General features: G+C 41.2%; 1 protein-coding gene across 1 annotated transcript in view; it reads left to right on the forward strand.

Annotated features, from left to right (window-relative positions):
* T265_13536 (hypothetical protein) overlaps positions 1-18,110 on the forward strand; it is a gene marked incomplete at both ends in the record, with an annotated part of 89,843 nt that extends 71,733 nt beyond the window's left edge. Inside the window, 3 exons of the mRNA XM_009169334.1 lie at positions 1,057-1,341; positions 3,574-3,878; positions 17,849-18,110. Of these exons, the coding sequence (XP_009167598.1) occupies positions 1,057-1,341; positions 3,574-3,878; positions 17,849-18,109 (851 nt within the window). The remainder of the gene's footprint in view (positions 1-1,056; positions 1,342-3,573; positions 3,879-17,848) is intronic.
* Positions 18,111-18,711: the final 601 nt, after the last annotated feature.

The raw sequence follows: 18,711 nt of genomic DNA on the forward strand, positions 1-18,711 counted from the left end.
CGGATGTACCGCATGCTGGAAGGTGCTGCAAAGTGAGTTCTTCGTCGCGCCTATTAGATCGTCGTCATTTGTTTTCCTGCCTTTGCTCGAAAGATCATGAAGCACTGGTTGTATAAAATGACAGTGCCTCTTAAACAAGCTACCCAAATTCCGCAACTAAATCCACTGACGTACACTTGCTTGTTTCAACATTCATTCAGAGCCTACGTGTTAATTCCTGTAGTGGACTACCATGGACCTCCATAGTGTAATAGGTGAATGTATTGAACAGTAAGTAATGTGGCGATTCATGACACACTGTTAATCCTAAAGTGAGGGATGCATATTCACCGAATTCTCGTGGAGGAAGTGTTTCCACCAAAGTACACGTGGTGGCTCACCAGTACTTCAGTACGCGCCTGAGGGTTTGCAGTTTCTCCGGCTTATTTCGTGGTATCACCAAGCTTTGGAAAAATTATCACCGCTAGACAAAAATCCACACAGCATTTTTCATCCTTGTGTACCGATGCACGACGGAATACTGATAGGAACAGTTCCAGCCGAATAGGAATGAAAAACATGGCAGTTGAATCTCCTGGGCAACTTACTAGACACAGGAAGGCTCAGTAACAGTCGCGCAACCCATGCTTTCATTCGTTGCGCTACAGTTCGCATAACATTGCTGACAAAGTAAAACATAAACCAAACGAGATTGTGGTCAGCGTAGTTTTTTAATGAAAAGGTTAGGGCTAAAGAAGAAAAGCTTATAGGAATCATAATGGTTATCGCTGTCAAGCAATAACATGGTTTGGTGGGACGGATGTTCGGTGAGCCCCAATGTTGGAAATCATTCTGGTTAATTGTGACTGATGCAGATGTAGATTTTTGGTGTATATTTTGGTTACCTCAATGGACCTCTTTGAATAGAGGGAGTCTCACCACACTAGGGGGATCGAATAATAGCAGGTTACTTTTGCCTGAATGGCTGTGCATCGTTTTAGTAAAAAAATAAACCTGTTGTTTCTACCTCACTGTGCTACTTCACTTCCTTTCACTTTGTGTCTGACAACAATACAGATACAACGGCGAAACTTTATCAGTGCTTGAGTAATGACTGCCCTGACAAGCACTACATAGAGTCGCACAAAACCATGGAATTCGTACATAAACAAAAAATCGAAATCTCCAAAGAATCCGAGCAGGTGGCTACAGGGAAGGGTGAAACGGGAGAAATAATTCAGGTCTGCAAGCCATGTCATCCATACTGTGATCGTTGCACCGCAAACGGGACCCACATGTCAATCTGTGAGAGCTGCATTTACTGGTGGTTCAAAGGCGACTGTGTCAAAGAATGTCCACCAAGTAAGTGTCTTGACGTGGTCCGCTGAATTAGGTGGATGTACTATATATCACGGCTAACTACTTAACTTATCGGAAAATCTGTAACCTAGTCTCTGCAGCGATTTTGTACAGGCATTTGTATTTTTCTCTATGCATGTCAGCCGATGGTAGCCACTTTTTCAGTGGCTGATATGTTGATTTGCTGATTTATTGGAACATACTAGCAGTTTTAGTTTCATAAGGCTGGTTTGGTGAATTCCATTTAACTTTCGTTTCAGTTACCTAGATATACACCGTTAATTTTACTCAGTATACTTTCAAATACCTTGCAGAAGTTACACTGACGCGTCAACAGGTCGATGGTAGAATGCTTTACATCTCACCACTGTGTTCAAGTAGAGCTGTTTCCATCCACAATTATCCTCTTTTGTGACAATTCAACCCCATGAATTAAGTTCATTATGCAATAGAGGAAGCGCCTGGTTTCTTAAATGGAAAACCACGACAACTTCAATCCAAATCTAGTAGTACATCATGCTACCGAAAGTTCTCTGTCGTCTGAATTGAGGGAAAACTACTAGGTGCTACCACCAACACCTCATGAATTAAAGTAAGTTGACGTGCCCAAAGTTCCATGACGGACTATATGGTAGGATATTTTACAGAATAAAATGCACTGTGAAAAATAGGATTCTTCAGGCATAATCTAGACGCAAATTTTAGGCAATCCGTATAGGCCTGTTTGATGAGCCCTCATAAAGAAGCAGTCTTTCGTGTGCCAGGATGTTTTGGTAATTGTCGATTTCGCATAAAAAGTCCTAATACAATGAAGATAGACCGCTGCCGGCACTTCAATCTAGGCAAAACAATGGTTACTTATTTACAATAATGCCGTGTGAATACCACCATAGGGTTGTGAATGCCACAACCACCTAAACGGAAAATTACTACCGTATCACATACCTGGAGCATATACCAACTTATACGTCATGCGCTTCATCATTCTTCCTAAAAATCTGCCGACACCACAAACAAAGAATTAGACTTTCGTTAGCTAAAATATGATAGATTAATTTTCTCAGTGAGCATTTTCTAGAGAAATGTTCATCATACGTGAACGTGAATCTTGATTGATGAAGCACTATACTTCAAAGTCTGTGGCAGAAACACCAGTTTGAATGATTGCCGATTAGCTGTCTTACAGTCATATCAACTAATATAACTAAATCCCTATAATGGAAAAGGGAAACGAAGAGGAATGGGGAAATGTTCTGATGTTAACCCGTCAAAACACTCAAGTTTTCCATCCTTACTCATACCGATAGAATGAATTCCAATGATCCAGTCACAGAAAAACCTCACAGCCTCTTAGGTGGGCAAAAGAGAGGATAGTGTGAACGGCACCCTGGGCGATGACCACTGCTGGCCGTCCCAGGCCGCTCCAGATCTCATCCCTGTTTTCGTGTGGCTGTTTGCAGAACAGTAACCACCCTTAATCAGTAGAATAAAAGGTAAGGCTGGTTATCACACGATTTTTCGCTAGTAGTGGACAGACTTTACACTCGGGATAACACTAGATGAAGTTGTGCCTTATGTAGATTTTCCCAGGGAGTAGTTTTTCACAACTGGCGAGTTATGCTTTCCGTAACCTGTTAAGCGTGATCTTTTTCAGACATCAGTGTTTGTTGTTCTCCGAACATTCTGAGAAATTGCATCAGGTCAACATTTTCCACATTTGATACGGCCTTATAGTCTGGGTCCACAAACTGGTTCATTTTGGCTGAATTAAGTCAAGTGAAGATCAAACGGCTGGTTATGTAAATTATTGCCAAGTCCCCCTGTTGTAAATAATCTGTAGACCGCACATCAGGCAGACATTATTGCCTATAGGATAATATTGCAACGTATCAGAGTTTTACAGGACAACTGTGAATTATTTAATTGCAATAGGATTTACTAGACACTTCAACTGTCGGACTGTTCTCTTAAAACACATGATAGCCCGAAAGGTATTTTTCGATCAACATTTCTTACCTTATATTTGTGGTAAACATTCCATCCATGATAGATACCAGGTCGAGACAAACGTGTCACGCCTTAACAGCCAAACTAAGAGAACGCGTATATCCAATCTGCTGTATTAAGTGGCGATTATGAGGAACACTTCTACGCCAATCAAAAACCATCACTCTCTGTGTCTGAATGGGTTGGTAAAAACAGAGCACTGAATTTTGATTTCCTTTTTCAATCTAGCGGAAACTTATGTACTACCTTCCGGTAATGTGAGTACGCAGACTGATCAGAAGACGCCAGAAGAAAGAATCGCAAGCATCATTACAGAAGCTGGTCGATCGCGACGCAGTTCAAGTCAATCCCAGTCTGATGAGATGCTTCGAGCTGGAATGACATCATTTGCAAGATATTCCCTGTCAGCATTCGCACAAAATCAACGACACTGTTTGGTATGTCACGACGAATGCATACAAGGTTGCACGGGTCCGGGACCTGAAGACTGCAAGAGCTGCAGAAACTACAAAATCATGCTAGGTCCCGATAAGGTGAGTTGCTCTTAATGTATTGTGTGGTGGTCACTTAACTCAGCGGTAAATCTACCGCACTGGAATGCTCTACTGCTGTAGTGCACTATAACGGTGTCTAACGGCCACCAGAATTTCACCACAAGGAACTGTTGGACATAAAAAAGGACTCACGGTGATGCACCAGGTTCCCCTCCGACTTCCAGAGTACAGCTAAGCATGAACCCGATGAAAATTTGGTGAAACAGACCTACTTTCTTGCGGTGGCATATAGGTTGCATGTATCGCTAATCCTGAGCAAGGAATTGGCAATTTATCGAAGCAAAACTCACGGCAGCGTTATCAGTGGGATCCAGAATTCAAATATTGACTGCAATTCAATGAACTTCTCGAAGAATAGGGTAACATGGCCCAAATGTATTCACCAAATATTGTGAAATTCAGGTGATTGAAACAAATACCGAACTGGGTGCTATCGTACTATTCATGAAAAAGTAACTTTTTTTTAGGACAATGACAAGTGATGATATTGGTTGGAATATATACCCAGACGGACCACACTGGGAACTATTTTTATTGGGATTACACAGGTTTCTTCACCAAGCCAAGCATTAGGGAGAAGCTCAGATCAATCCCCTTACAATTCTGCCACTAAGTGAGCGTCTTACGCTCCAACACGGAACGGGTAGAACGACAAGATATATCTGTATCAATCGGACGCTTTCCAACATAGAAATTTGACCATATACATGGGCAATGTAAATGAAGCTAGATCGTTGTAGGATAGCGCAGTAAAATATTTAGTTCTTGTTAAATCAGGTCTCCGATGGGACATAAAGCTATACCACTGGCCAAAGTTTATTGCTCGAATCCGTTTCGAGATTATTACTTTCCAAAATAGTAATGGTCCCCAATAAAGATAAAACTGCCGTACGGCGCCGGTCTGTTTTCACTCAAGGCAGAGTTCGAGAGCTTCAGAATGTCCACGCCATAAGCAGTACAGGGAACTAAAGCACGCTGAATTTTGGGACTGATACGCATTCGCGTTGCGTACTGAGGGGACAATACAGCTTAAGGGGAAAAGTTCATCATCCAACCTTTTGACCTTTGTAGATGGGCTCAGTCAAGAGCAAAATAACCGCCATCGTAAATACAAATATCATGTAGACCAGTCTGTCAAAGATGCCTTGGTAACCCTGTCTCATATTATGTTCATTCACGGTGATCGAAAACTAGGTTCAAAGAGAACGCAAGGTTTACGTGAGCCCGTACTTATCTGTGAACCACTAAAAACGGGTCTGCCAGGGGTTTTAACAAACCTTTGAGCAGCTTTCCGCCAAGAAATTTGCGCTTTACAGACAAAAACATTCTATCCGTCTTGTTTTTGTCAAATGTGTCTGGCTTGCCTTTTCTACCGGTATTTTTGTCCAGAAAATTCACTTGATTACGTACCTAGCAGCCCAAACGCGCGTGGCTTCCGGTGTAGATTTTGTGAGATATACTTAGTCGCACAGTTGATTTTTTTCCTTGATTGCACTTCCTGTGGTGACGTTTTCATATTCCAGGTTTCGCAACTTTATTCCGAATCTGTTGCGAAATATGCTATGAAAACGAGAAACAGTGTGACATTGCTGGTGCAATGCAGTCTTCAATGCAGTCTTCTTCATGGCTCCAAATAAGGAATAGCATGAAAGCATTAGTTAAAAAATGAAGAAATGTGAAATTCCGAAGAGGCAGCCGATGGAGGAGTGAAAAGTCTCATTGCCGGGTTTCTAGCAATGATCTGGCTCCAGGTAATAGACTCTAACTCAAAAACATATTGCGTCATAAGTGTCTGTCTGATGATCACTACTGCTGCGTGCGGCTACACACGTGATTGCATTCTCTGTACATGACGTTTTTCGTAAGTCACATGGCTCAATAACGCGAATAGGGTGGGTGCTTGTCAATCCAGGTAAAAAAAACATTTAAACTGGGCTAACCTAGGCCTCGGGTGGTCCTAGGCTTCCTGCAGAATAGAAGAGTGGGGATATCATTCACTCAAGTCACACACAGCTGTTTTTCCTCTGAATTGCTCCATACTTCGGTCTTACAAGAAATTTAGCTAAAGGGGATGGATGAAAAGAATGGTAGCTGGATGGTGGGTGCTATCCAGGTAAAAAAAACATTTAAACTGGGCTAACCTAGGCCTCGGGTGGTCCTAGGCTTCCTGCAGAATAGAAGAGTGGGGTGGGTGCCAATCCAGGTAAAAAAAACATTTAAACTGGGCTAACCTAGGCCTCGGGTGGTCCTAGGCTTCCTGCAGAATAGAAGAGTGGGGATATCATTCACTCAAGTCACACACAGCTGTTTTTCCTCTGAATTGCTCCATACTTCGGTCTTACAAGAAATTTAGCTAAAGGGGATGGATGAAAAGAATGGTAGCTGGATTGTCTTCAACCGTCAGCAGTCAGCAAATTAGAAAACTAAAATCTATAATTCCTGTGGAGTTTCTGAAACTAAATTGACACACTGAAATATCGACGAAAGATTGATCTTCAGGCGGTGATTTTTACGGATGAGACATCATGATTTGTGAGATAAATCGTATCCCACCTGGAGAGGACATCGAGATGGTGATGTAACACAGTCTCTTCCGCGAAGATATATTATCAGCCAAAAGCTACCTTGAGGCTTCTTATAAAAGCAACTCGCTGGATGAGAAACGTACAAGGAAACTCCTCATTCCATCTTTATCTATCCCATATAGTTGTCGTTATATTAGCCGCGGTCCTTACTTGTGCACTCAATTATCCTTTTTTTATGACGTTCAGTAACCTACAGGGTGCTTGCATCTCACTTATCCTGTATAATTGCTGATTTGCCGTCGTTTCAACTGTTACAAAGCTTTTGAATAAAAAAGAACCGTTCTTCCGTTTGACTTACTCAATATGAAAATCGGCTAACTTTTGCCGTTCTTTGCAATCGAGGAAGTTAATTTTTCTCGAGTTTCTCCCCTTCGATGAGGTTATATTATAGATAGGTAGATAGATTTGAAAGCGGGATATTGATTCGTTTTGCATGAATGTTAGTGGCCATTAAGCGAACATTAACTTGGTAATTTTTGTCATCAATTATCAGAGTTTGCTCAACTTCAAATATTTTTGCGGAATAGATTAGTCTACCTGAACCGGATATAGATGATAGTGAACTTTTCCTGTTATAAATCTGGTTTAGACTTTTCACAAGGGAAATTACTCACAAGGTTAATGAAGGGTTTTCAGCAACCTTGTGAGTAGTTTTCTTTATGAAAATATACTGCTATATCTCGAATATCGTGCCAACTGAATCATGAGGCGGCCTGTGTGCAGCACATTCAGTTGTAGAATATCATAAACGAGAGATTCATTTGAATCTCTTGTGAAAACCAAGGTGGTTTGCAAATGAGTGTACTTCTCAATTAAGACTTTCTTTATGCGTAGCAAACTATTCATAATATCACTGAAGACTCTCCTGTGGCCAACGACCGGTTTTGCCCATATTGGGGATAATTAGGCAGGCGTACACATAGGTTTACACCTATTTTATCCCGAAAAATTAGGTCTGTGATGTCTTAAAATAGGGAGAAATACAAAACGTAATGTGAACGCGCTTCCTTTGCGAGTCGTTTTTACCCTTATATGTCACAACAGTGTTCAATAAGCAGATTACTCTCCTTATGATCATTTTCAACTTCATATCCAATAGAAAACAAGTAAGCTGTTTAGAGGTGCAAAAGTCATCCGGCTACCCCTTTTCCAAGCCATGGTTTCGTATGTGCAAGTCTGAGTTATTTGTGTTCAAATGAACAGCATTTATGATTTTCATCCTTCCTCTATGTGTTGGATAGAATATATATTCCGACCACCATTACTTCGCAGTGCTTGACGCTCGAGGGTTCGAACTGTTTCGAAAGTCCAATAACATATTAGAGCTGATGTACTCATGACTATGAAATATGCTGTCATAATAACCTACAGTATTCCTTCGCCTCAACCACCTCTTAACTACGTGAAATAACCAGGAAGGGTAGAGAAAAAGACAGTGGCGCACGTGTATTAAGAATACAGTTCCGCTAAGCTTTCAACTAAATAACTTGTACAGCCAGGATCTCAGATTCTCCCTGCGAGCGAACTGACCATTAGTAGAACCGAGAGGTTTGTTTCACTATTTTACGGTTTGCATCGCTGCTTACTTACTTAAATTAGGGGATTGCAAATAAAAGTGAGAGAAACCAGCTGCTGAAAATAGTCTTTCAGCAAAAGTATCTAAAAGAATCACTTATAATGGGTGAATAAAACAACTTGCAAAAGGAAATTTGTTTGAATCAGTTCAGTTAGGCACCTGACCTGCACGTGACATAGCACTTTGCTAGTGGTTGTGTGCTGAAAGAACGTTGAGTGGTGCTTGTAATAAGAGGAATTGTGCCCGTAAAAACGATGAAAAGTGACACATGTGCAACAGCTTCTGAAAATGGTCAGACAGTGTTCTCAAAAAAAGTTTGTTCAAGATTTTTGAAACGAGGGTTTTTAGAAGTTTGTAAACATAGTAATTATATCCAGGAAGCAGCGGTTTTTTTCAAGTAACGAAATTCTCCCCAAAAGCGGCGCTTTTCCTCGGCTGCGGTTTTCCACGTATTATTAGCAAACTCCATTGAGATAATAAATTTCTTCGCATTGTGAATGGACAAACACGCTTTTAAACATTTATTTGTTACTTTTTAAAGTGACGCAAAACTGGTTGATTTTTTCAAGAGTTTACCTTGAACTGGAATAGCTAGAATGGTTATAATGGAGTCGACCCATTTTTGCATCAGTGGCAGAGCTGTATTATGAACGGACAAAAGCTCTGAATGGCCTTAACTTGCCTTTCGTATTCCCGGATGTATTGGTACATCAGACCCTGTCTTTATTGATTTCCTCCAAAGTACAAGGCACTGCATCTTACTACCCATTTTTTTCTGAAAGTTCGAATTTAGAAGGAAATGAAGGTGAGATGAAACTTCTAAGTGGAGGGTGATTTCTTGCTTTGCTGAAGTTAGGCCTAACTGCCCGTATGGATACATCAGTAGTACTTAACACAAGACGGGATAAGACCAGGTGGGAAGCAGTGTGCCCACAAGCTGCCTCATTTTAGACAAACTTACCACCACAGCCTGCGAACATGTTATCGTTTTATGGATGAGTTTTGTTGCCGTAACAGCAGCAATCAGGCGAATTCTTGGCTTTCTTCGCAAACTTCACACTAGACAGTGCGTGATAATTCGACCAAAAAAATTTTTCGGGAAATTACGTTTCGGCTCATTCTCATGAATTATTGTTTTCCTGCGTCATGGATGTGGTTAATTATATCAAAAGCTTAAAACACACGTGTGCTTTTCTAGTCGCCTAAGTACTAGTAGTGTCCTTTCTCTGGTTTTGTTCCGAGATGTCAGATATTGCTGACAAGATTGTGAAAAACAGAAAATTTCGAGGAACTGCCTGACAAATTTTAATAGGATCAGTGCTAATCCGGTTGAAACTACATTTTCAAGGCCGACGTGCAGTTTGTTTTTTATCATATGGTTGCAAAGTTCACTAACATGCTTCGTTTTCTCAACGGGGATCAAACAAAATGTGTTACAGCTTTGTGAAGGATTTGTAGTTCAAACTAGCGTACTGGGATGTCGTTATGAGCTGACGCCGTGGGAAAAGTTTTTCAAAGACCGCATGCAGTTTAAAATTTTTCCTGTCCTTTGACTGGAGGGCTTCTGGGATCAGTCTGCTTTTGTGTGCCAGTGACCACGCTTTAGGTTTACGTGTTTATTATGTGTGCGCTGATTGCCTTTAAGTCAACCTGGAAGTCAGTTATGGTGACGAGGCCTTTCAATAATTATAGAAAGCTTGACGTTGGAGAGGCGACTATCAACGGCGGTTGGTTTCAGTGTGCACTTTTAAGTTGTATTAGGGCAAAAAATCTCTTTCTGTCTACTTGAAGGATCGGGTATGATCCCACGGAGGCAACCGCCTGGAGTTTCAAACCTAATTCGTTTTATGGTTCACGTTTTAAGGTGAAAGGTAAGTGAATCGTCAATATCTTCAAGGACTTGGGAGCACTGTACACTAGTAGTATCTCTTTAGGTCATTCAGGTTAGACTCCGTCGAACGGAATTTGTAGTCCAAAAAGCAAGATTTTGACCAGTTTCTGACTCAGCCCGGCCATCATGAGCAAAACATGATGACTTTGATGCCCGTCGTGAAAAATGCTCAATGAAACCCCGAATATATCAGCAACTACACAGCTACTTATTCCATACAAGTCCACTTGAATAATGTGCAAATATTTCGAGCTATAACGATAAGTTAGGAGTCGCGGAAAGCTGACATTGGTTGTGGGCTGGAATATGAGTCTCTTCAACATGCTGAAGCATGGTATCGGTACCGAAAATATTGATTTCAGGTCAGCTAGTCGAACTGCCGTAAGATAACAGTTGGGGGGTTGAATTACCATAGTACTTTGAAGTGTCGAATTTCGTAGCGAAAGCACTGCCAAAATATTGATTTAGTTGAGCTGATTTTTAACGGATCTACTGGATAGCCTTGGAGTGAGCAAACTCTCCTAGGAATTATGCCAATATTGCAAAGGATGAGAGACTTGTTACCTAACGATGAGAAAATTATACTAAACCGGTATAGCGAATTGTCGTGATGAGCAGTAAGTTTTGACTAATGGGGGATATCTTCAAAACTTCAAATTGAGATAAACATACTCGTTAAAGTAGTCAGTGAAGTATGGCCATTCGGGGTCCTGTTAGTTCATTTCCGGCTCCTAATCGTACACTCAAGGAAAAAATGTCCAAATAGCCTCTTGAGAAAACATTTTCATAGCCGGCCGATAGTGATGTTTCTTCACATTAGGACTACAGAATCATCTATTAGTGACCTAGCAAATGTTCAAAGAGCTGGAACACTATATCCGCTTTCGCCGAAAGTGGTCGAAGTATACAATCCAATTAGTCTGCTTCTTGATTTGCGAATTGCCTGCATTATGGACTTTCTAGTCTGGAACGCGACATCACCGAATGGGTGTACTTCCGGTGTACGAAATTATGATCTGCGTATATCCAGTAACTGTAGGTCTTTGTAGATTATAAAATATATTTTATTTTCTGAAATCATTTAAATGTAGCAGCTGAAAGGCAAGTAAGAATAGAAATAAAACATGTCGGAGTGCTCACTTGTTGGACTCACAACATGGTGAGTTCAACAATCAGCATTCGAATATCTTCTTCTGGTATAGGGATTCACAGTCCAATGAAATATCCAAGTCGCCTGTAAGACTATATAGAACTTATAGGATAACTTCTGAAGCTGAAGTTCATTTGTGTAAAACGTTCACTCATCTCGACCCACAAACCTCTGGACAATCATGGAAAGCCAAAGGTCTTTCAAAGGTGCTGTTGATCGACAAGACCCAAACTAATCAGACAACAACTTATCAGACAACAGAGTAAAAAACTCATTTTACTGGGTTCTTGAAGAGCAGACATCGTCATGCCTCTTTCTGAGCTTTTCTGGAGGTCTCTTAAATATTCGGCGCAGTAAAACGGCTCAATAGTTTTAAAATCGGTCTCTCATGAGATGGGGAGACGGCGCTCTGGACCATTTTATCAAGTATTACTCGCATGTTCTATCATTATTGTAGGCTTTTACATCATTGGTAGACTGCTTTTTTCGAAAACAGGACACGTGCACCAACACCCGTAGCACCTTGACATCAACTACATTTCGATGTGAGTGTCAAATGCATAAGAGTGGGAGCGTAAAACTTCATGTTGATTGTTGAGTTGGAAATGCCCCCGCACGTTTTCACCGCTCGTCAATCATGTACATGAAGAAAACAGCTGTTCGCGCGACAGCCCTGCGGTAGACCCTCTGCTCCGTAATATTGTTTGTGGTTGTACCACTGAGTTTCTTGCGCATACGGTTCCAGCTTGGCGAAGTGTGATCTCCTTCAGAGAAGCAAACGTTTATTTTCACCAGTTATCACTGCGTGGACTGCAAAATAACTTTCCAAACCTTTTCGAACTGTCTTGTTTACCTTGGACAATATTCTGCCTCGCATTTGTCTGATTAAATTGACGCTTACTAATTTCTGACCATGGGTGTAGTCGCAGTTTGTGCAGCTGTTGGTGTGTATACTTTTCGCGCGCATTGTTTGCGGATTCCTGCCTGAAGGTCAGTCGTCATGAGATTTCAGTCTCATTTGCCGTTAGGACCGGATTATTGGACCGGCCATAAGTATATGCGCCATCGTATGAAGCATAACAGAACCGATAAAACTGTTCACTTCTTCGCTCCTTGAGGAATCGTTCTGCATTTGTTCTGCTGAAAAAATTTAAAGTACTGTTGTGAACTGTAAAATCGACTTAGAGAATTTTAGCCTCCTCGATTGCAACCTGGTTGAAGTGCAGCGCTGTGTTGTCAAAACTTTACCTCACCACTAATTTATGATCCCGTCAGAATGCCGACTGTACCTAGTGGCTTCGCCAACATAAAATGAATGTGTCCAGTAATCGAGCAATGGATCAAAATAGATCGATTGGAAAGTTAATGCGTTATCATTCATGAGTTCCATATTCCATGGCACAAATGTACTGCACTAGTTATTTCCTAACTGCTTGAATGAAGAAACATTCTTCACGATGAATTTCAGGATCGAGCACATTCCGCATGGGCTACATATCATATTCATCTTGACTAGCACACTATATGCGTTACTTCTGTGCACCAAACTGACAGACATCAGACAAAACAAGTAGGAAAAATACACCGCTGGCAAAGTTTTCGAAAAATGCGTCTGACAGTTAAGGACAACTGAGCCCTATATTTTACAAATCAGAGTGATCGCCTCCGTCTACGTTCACTAACAGTTGCACATTTTGTCACTGTATCTTCTGCGATCTTTGTTTTCGGGCAGTAGTAGACACCGGTAAGCTGTTTAAGCAAGAACTTGAGGATTTCGACGATTGTTTATCTTCTTAGGATGGCCGACATGAATTAGTAAATTTCTTGCGTGGTCAACACTCGTTCATGGATTTGGTGCTGCCGATTGGGGTGAGAAACCAGTCTTATGATGTATGTTGGGATCCAAACAATTGAGTTAGGTAGATGGAGGCCATAAACGATGGGCCAATCACCGAGCCAAGATGAACGGCAAGCTAAACATCTGGCTGGATATTTGACTCCGTACCAAACATAACAATGTCCTGATTTAATCATCCCCAGAACAACCTGCCGCAGTCGCAGTTGTTTATATGCTTCATTTCAATTTGTTTTTCAAACTACGCCTGACACTTGAGGTTTTCATCTATCGTCGTGTGCCATTTTTGAGTGAATTCATATTTTTGACCCGCTGTTGATTTCACCCAGACATTTCCGGACAAACTATAAGGTTAGGCCTGAACAGTCACCCACCCGACTGCCCCGTTAAGTTTGCATATGTAACGATGAAAACAAATATATCTTGCAAATGCGGCGAGACAACAAATAAAATAGGACTGCTTATTCAGCTTAGAGGAAGGTATCTGAAAATCGAAGAAAAGGACTGCTTTCTGTAAATTGTAATATAGTTAGAAAAGATGATGATGAAAAGATGATTTGATGACCTCCCCGACGTGCGGATTCCTGAAGCAACCTGAGTCAGTTAGACCATAGCTTCTGAACTTGAATGTGGTTTTGACTGTGGATCTCAGTTCACATACTGTGAACAAAAAGACTGCCTACGTATGGTTATCTGTCATTTTGTTTTGTTGTATATCCATTATTTCACACTTAAGGTTTTCCAGATCTCCATCTCATCTCTCTCAGTACAGAGAAAGGCAAGGTTTGGGCAAGGATGCGACAGGGAGATCTCGTCTGATGACCCTGTGATGCCGTTCTCTGAACCTCATGGAACAGACGGTGGTCACATTCGAGGTTGTTAAAATGGTTGCACTCATCGCTTCCCAAACTATTGTTTATATGTACCCACAAGGATTTTTTGGGAGGAGTGTATGTGCTTAAGGTTACTGATTTTTACGAGAAGGCTTTTTGCCTGTCTGCTTGTGAAGAATATATAATTGCGTGGTTGGATAGTAGCTTCCTTTATGTTGCCTTCAGTACTTTCAGCTGACTGATCAATGAAGACTGCACACACACTAACGAATTTGACTAAATCAAAGGTAACGAGATGCTGTTTACTCAAGTACTTTTTCAAGTACTCTTCCGAAAAACGATGAAGCAATTGACAAAACCATGGCTCACCTAAAAGTGCAAGTCTAAGCTACGTGACGTTATGAAAATGCACCCATCCGACACATTACATGTTCAACCAAAGAAATCAAAAATCCGGATTTAGGAAAGAGGCTGATTTTCAAATGTTCTGAAGTGTATTCAACAGTTTTCAGAGTTGGACATTACAGTGTATGATCCCTGAATTACCCAATATAACAACGTCATCTAGAGTCTGTATTGATGACGCGGCCGAATTACCCGCCGGACAAAGAACAAAAACATTTTCAGAAACCCCCGCTTTCTTTGCGCAGAGAAAGGGTTACCCGCAAACGACCGGATCGGGTAGAATGTGAAACACGGGTTCAACAAAAGTATGAACACGGTGTGTCAATTGTTAATTGACATAGTGTTCCTCAAAGTCAATTTCCCAGTATGAACTTATGGGGAATTCCGATTACTTCCAACTTCCACAAGCATCATCATTTTCAAAATAATGTTCATATTATAAAGAGGTGTGAAAATGGTAAATCAAGTTTTCATCCGAAAATCCGAAAAGCACCCCATCTGCAATACACATCTCACAAATCGCCATGGAGATTCCCACTCACAGGCTCTTCAATTTCTCGGTTGCTGATTGGAGCATCTTCAGTTCGAATCCATCTGGACCTTCATGAGATGGTAATGAGTCCCAACAAGGGTGAAACTGCTATACAGCGCTTCTCAGCTTTCCGGCATAATTTAACTTTGCCAGCTTGCAGTTCAGCTACCTGAGGTGTGGGCCAAAGTTCAAAAGGTCGATCGAACTGCTTCCAGGCAATATACTAGAAGAATTATAACTTGCTACAAAGTTTCACAGTTAAGAAATATTTTCAGTGTCGGCCAAATGGATTGTGTCGTTTGTTACTTCTAATGGGATGTGTCAGCTTGAACGGGGAAACTGTGATGGTTTGGTGGTGTGGGGATGAGGTGAATTAATGGGTTGTTCATCCGGTAAAGGACAGTCCATCCTGTCTTTCCATTCTCCCTTCCATCGGACTGTGGAAGCACTTTTCCTCGTCATCATCTTGTCTGAAGACCACGTTTATCATCAGCTGAAAATTCACGTGAGCAAATTTGCTCTTAGCAACCACAATTATGTGGACATATTGCGTCTGATGGCTGCCGGATAATAAGTTTTCCTGACTATAGTTCAACCCCACCTCATTTATTAAATAAATTATGGTAAGAGCTCGATGAAGGGCGTGTAATAGTTAGGATATGAAAGGAAGATGTGAACTGGCTTATATGAGAGTACGACAACGAATAATTCGCCAAATATATCATTAATGCACGCCAGCATTACTTAACACCTGGGGCAAACAAAATTGACGTGCGCTTGCAAGTGAATGCGATATCAGTTGGAAACAGCTCAATTCCTGGTTCTTTAACGAAGTATGGCACTCACAGGTTTTCACAGGCCCTTAATGTGGTGCTATATAAAATAAATATTAGAGGCCAGCGATCAGAGCCTTTGTTGCCCAAAATTCTCTTTGTGTCAGTAATTCAAAACTCGTAAGAACTATGGGAATAAATAACCATTGAATAGAGTGTAATCTTGTAGTTTTCAACTGGCTGCATCCACTGAACCAGTGTGATAGTTGGTTTCTAAATAATTGCTTTTTTTATCTGAAACTGGATTATTGATCCAATCGAAATGTGCCTCGGCTGTGCTTTCCGCTCTTGGTCTGATACCCATGATTTTTTTTCACGGTATACAGCTTGAAGCATCGATTCTTCATGGAAAAAGTGATATCGAACCGCGAGTCGTTCATCATAGCCAATATTCTATTACTTCTATCCTAAACTGGAATTTCTACCGATACTTAGACGAGTTTGTCAAGCTGATCGAGCCAGACTTTCTTTCTTGTAAAAGCTTATTAATTAAACATTTTGCGCATACGGGTTATCTGGAAGGTAAATTGTATCTTAGGTGAAGGGGATTGTAAATTCTTGTCTTTTTTAAGGCCTGTATACACATCCAGCCACGGAAGCGTGTACTTGCTGCAGATTTTCTACTAAGCTCACCACATCCAGCGGTAATACGCATGGATGCTCTTTGTCGCCATTCCCGTTCAATTTCATAATCAATGTGCTGCTTCAAGCGCAGTTACCTGCCTCCAACGCCTTGGGGAGCGAAATACACCCGAGATTTTCGTCTAGGGGCATTGTTTACGACAAATCTAATGATCTTCTTGGATATGACCCGCTAGAGGTGTACGCTATTTAAGTAGCCTAAATAATTTTACTTCACGGTCGGTATGCACTCAGTGCCCATAAAGTGTAAAGAGCTACTGCTAGAGTGGGTGGGATCAAACCCAAACTCCATGCTTATAGGTGAACCGAACAGTGTCGTGAATAAGTCCGTCTAACCTGGCAGCTGCACGAATACAGGAGGAACGGTGAAAAACGAAAGCAAATCCTAAATCGGTAGGACCATGATAACACTTGTTAACCTCTGACTTCTGTGGCGTGCATGTGACTTCAGCTTGACTATCAGGGGGAAAATGCAGCGTTCCATCGTTTGATCTGTCCTACTTTGTGGGTCAGAAGTGTGGCCACTGAGTGCAAAAACTATTTGGAAGCTCTCTGCTTTTAACAACCAATGCTTAGTGGGCATTGCTTAGGACTATTCAGATCAGCAATGTTGAGACACACCAGATGACCTTCTGGAAAGTTCATTCCATCAATAAATAGGATGGTAACACTCCACAGGTGACGTTGGTTAGACCATGTACTCAGTATAGCACGGAACCGTTTACTTTATAAAGCGTTCTTCAGTTTGCCTTGTGTCGAACAGTGATGAGTTCTTAAATTTGATTCTCCCACATACTAAGTAGTTTCAAGTAGAGTTCAAAATAATTATTATTCCTTACTCTCGATTTTTTTCCTCGATTTGTTAAACACATACCGGTTGAATACACCATCGTTTCTGATACACAGGGAACAGTTATGTTCATCAAGTTGAAAGGTCCGGTTTGTATTCCATGAGAGATGAGCACTGCTCAATCATATAGGAAACTGATTTTAGACATTTGTTTCTCGACTCCATGTATATACTATCTTTTTATCTTTTACTGAAGTAGACACAGACGTCCGTAGCCTTTAATTTATGTTGCCTTCACTCCAATCAGGTAATCTAAACAAATTGGACACCATTCATATCTCCCCTGATGATCGGGAGCCACAATCGCTGCATTCGTTCTTAATTGCTCCGAAATAAACATAATAAAACGGTGAACTGCCGTGCCATTCGTGAGCCGAGACCATCTTGTTATCGACTTTGGGCAACATCTTGGAATTTTGTCCGTCCCGATGGGTTGTTCGTCAACCAACAAGCCCTTCAACCTGCATCCTTATTCATCAATGCTAACCAAACTGAAATAACCATCATGTCACGTATTTGTCCTGCAGGGAGCTACAAGTGTTCACCACTTAAATTATTTGTTTTACCTCTAGTCATATAGCAATACTCTTATATAATAGCAAGCTACTTTTTATGTACTCGTCATCGTGCTAGCCGGTAGATAGGAGTGCCCATGGGTAGATCTGTGAATACTTGGAGACAATTTTCCAAAATCATCGCCTGAACTCATGGTCATCAAATACAGTTTCTAGCTCATTGTATTCAGTAAAAGATTTTTCATCCCACTCCGTCTATATTCACTTCTTTCCCCCCTCTAGTTTGTTTGCAATTCTTCCTGCCCGGAGGAGCAGCCACATGTCCTTCATGGGATGTGTCTCACGGCGAAAGAATATGCAAAAGTTTCCGGCAAGTCAGCGCGAGACTTGCGTGACAGAATTGTGATCGGGGTGTCTATATCAATCATTCCGCTGATCCTGCTGGCGACCATTATTTTGGTGATTTGCTTGAAAAGAAGGGCAGAAGCTGAGAAAGCGAGAGAAAAACTGTTCTCGGCTTACACTAATCTCCTGGCACCCGATAAGGTTAGTGGAGTTAGTTGTATTGAATGCATCTGGGTTGAACCCATTTTGGATTTCTTCATTTGTGGTGAGTTTAGGCCATTATCCGAATTTTATTCGACAGCATTTCTTGTGTGCGTTGTATGTTCTAAGACGATCCATCTTAAGGGGTGTAACCAGTTGAGAATTGTTGATGACAAACACAGAAACATTAAAGTTTAAAGTTCTCCACTACCCTGTATACATATTATCGAGAACAATACGCCAGCAATACACACTGTTGCTGTATTGCTGAACAACCTAAAGAAATGACCTGGTTGATGGCGCAAACGAGAAGAGTGGAAAAACTCCGATATCCTTACCTATGGTGAACAAGGATGAAATGAATACACGTTTAGACGGCAATCAAATAACATATCCCACTATGTTCCCGAAGTAAGACATCGTAAAATTGACCGACTCGTCAGCATTCGTGAAACGTAACCCACACGTTCCATCAGGCAATGACAGGTGGTGCTTAGCTGGGCAGTCCGATTGGTTGGTAAAGACGTGCACGCTAATGGGCTCGCTTAACTTCCATGACATTAAGAATTTTTAACCATGTGCGAGGAGGCTTATCTGAA

Source organism: Opisthorchis viverrini (genome assembly GCF_000715545.1).
Source record: "Opisthorchis viverrini unplaced genomic scaffold opera_v5_75, whole genome shotgun sequence".
NCBI lineage: Eukaryota > Metazoa > Platyhelminthes > Trematoda > Opisthorchiida > Opisthorchiidae > Opisthorchis > Opisthorchis viverrini.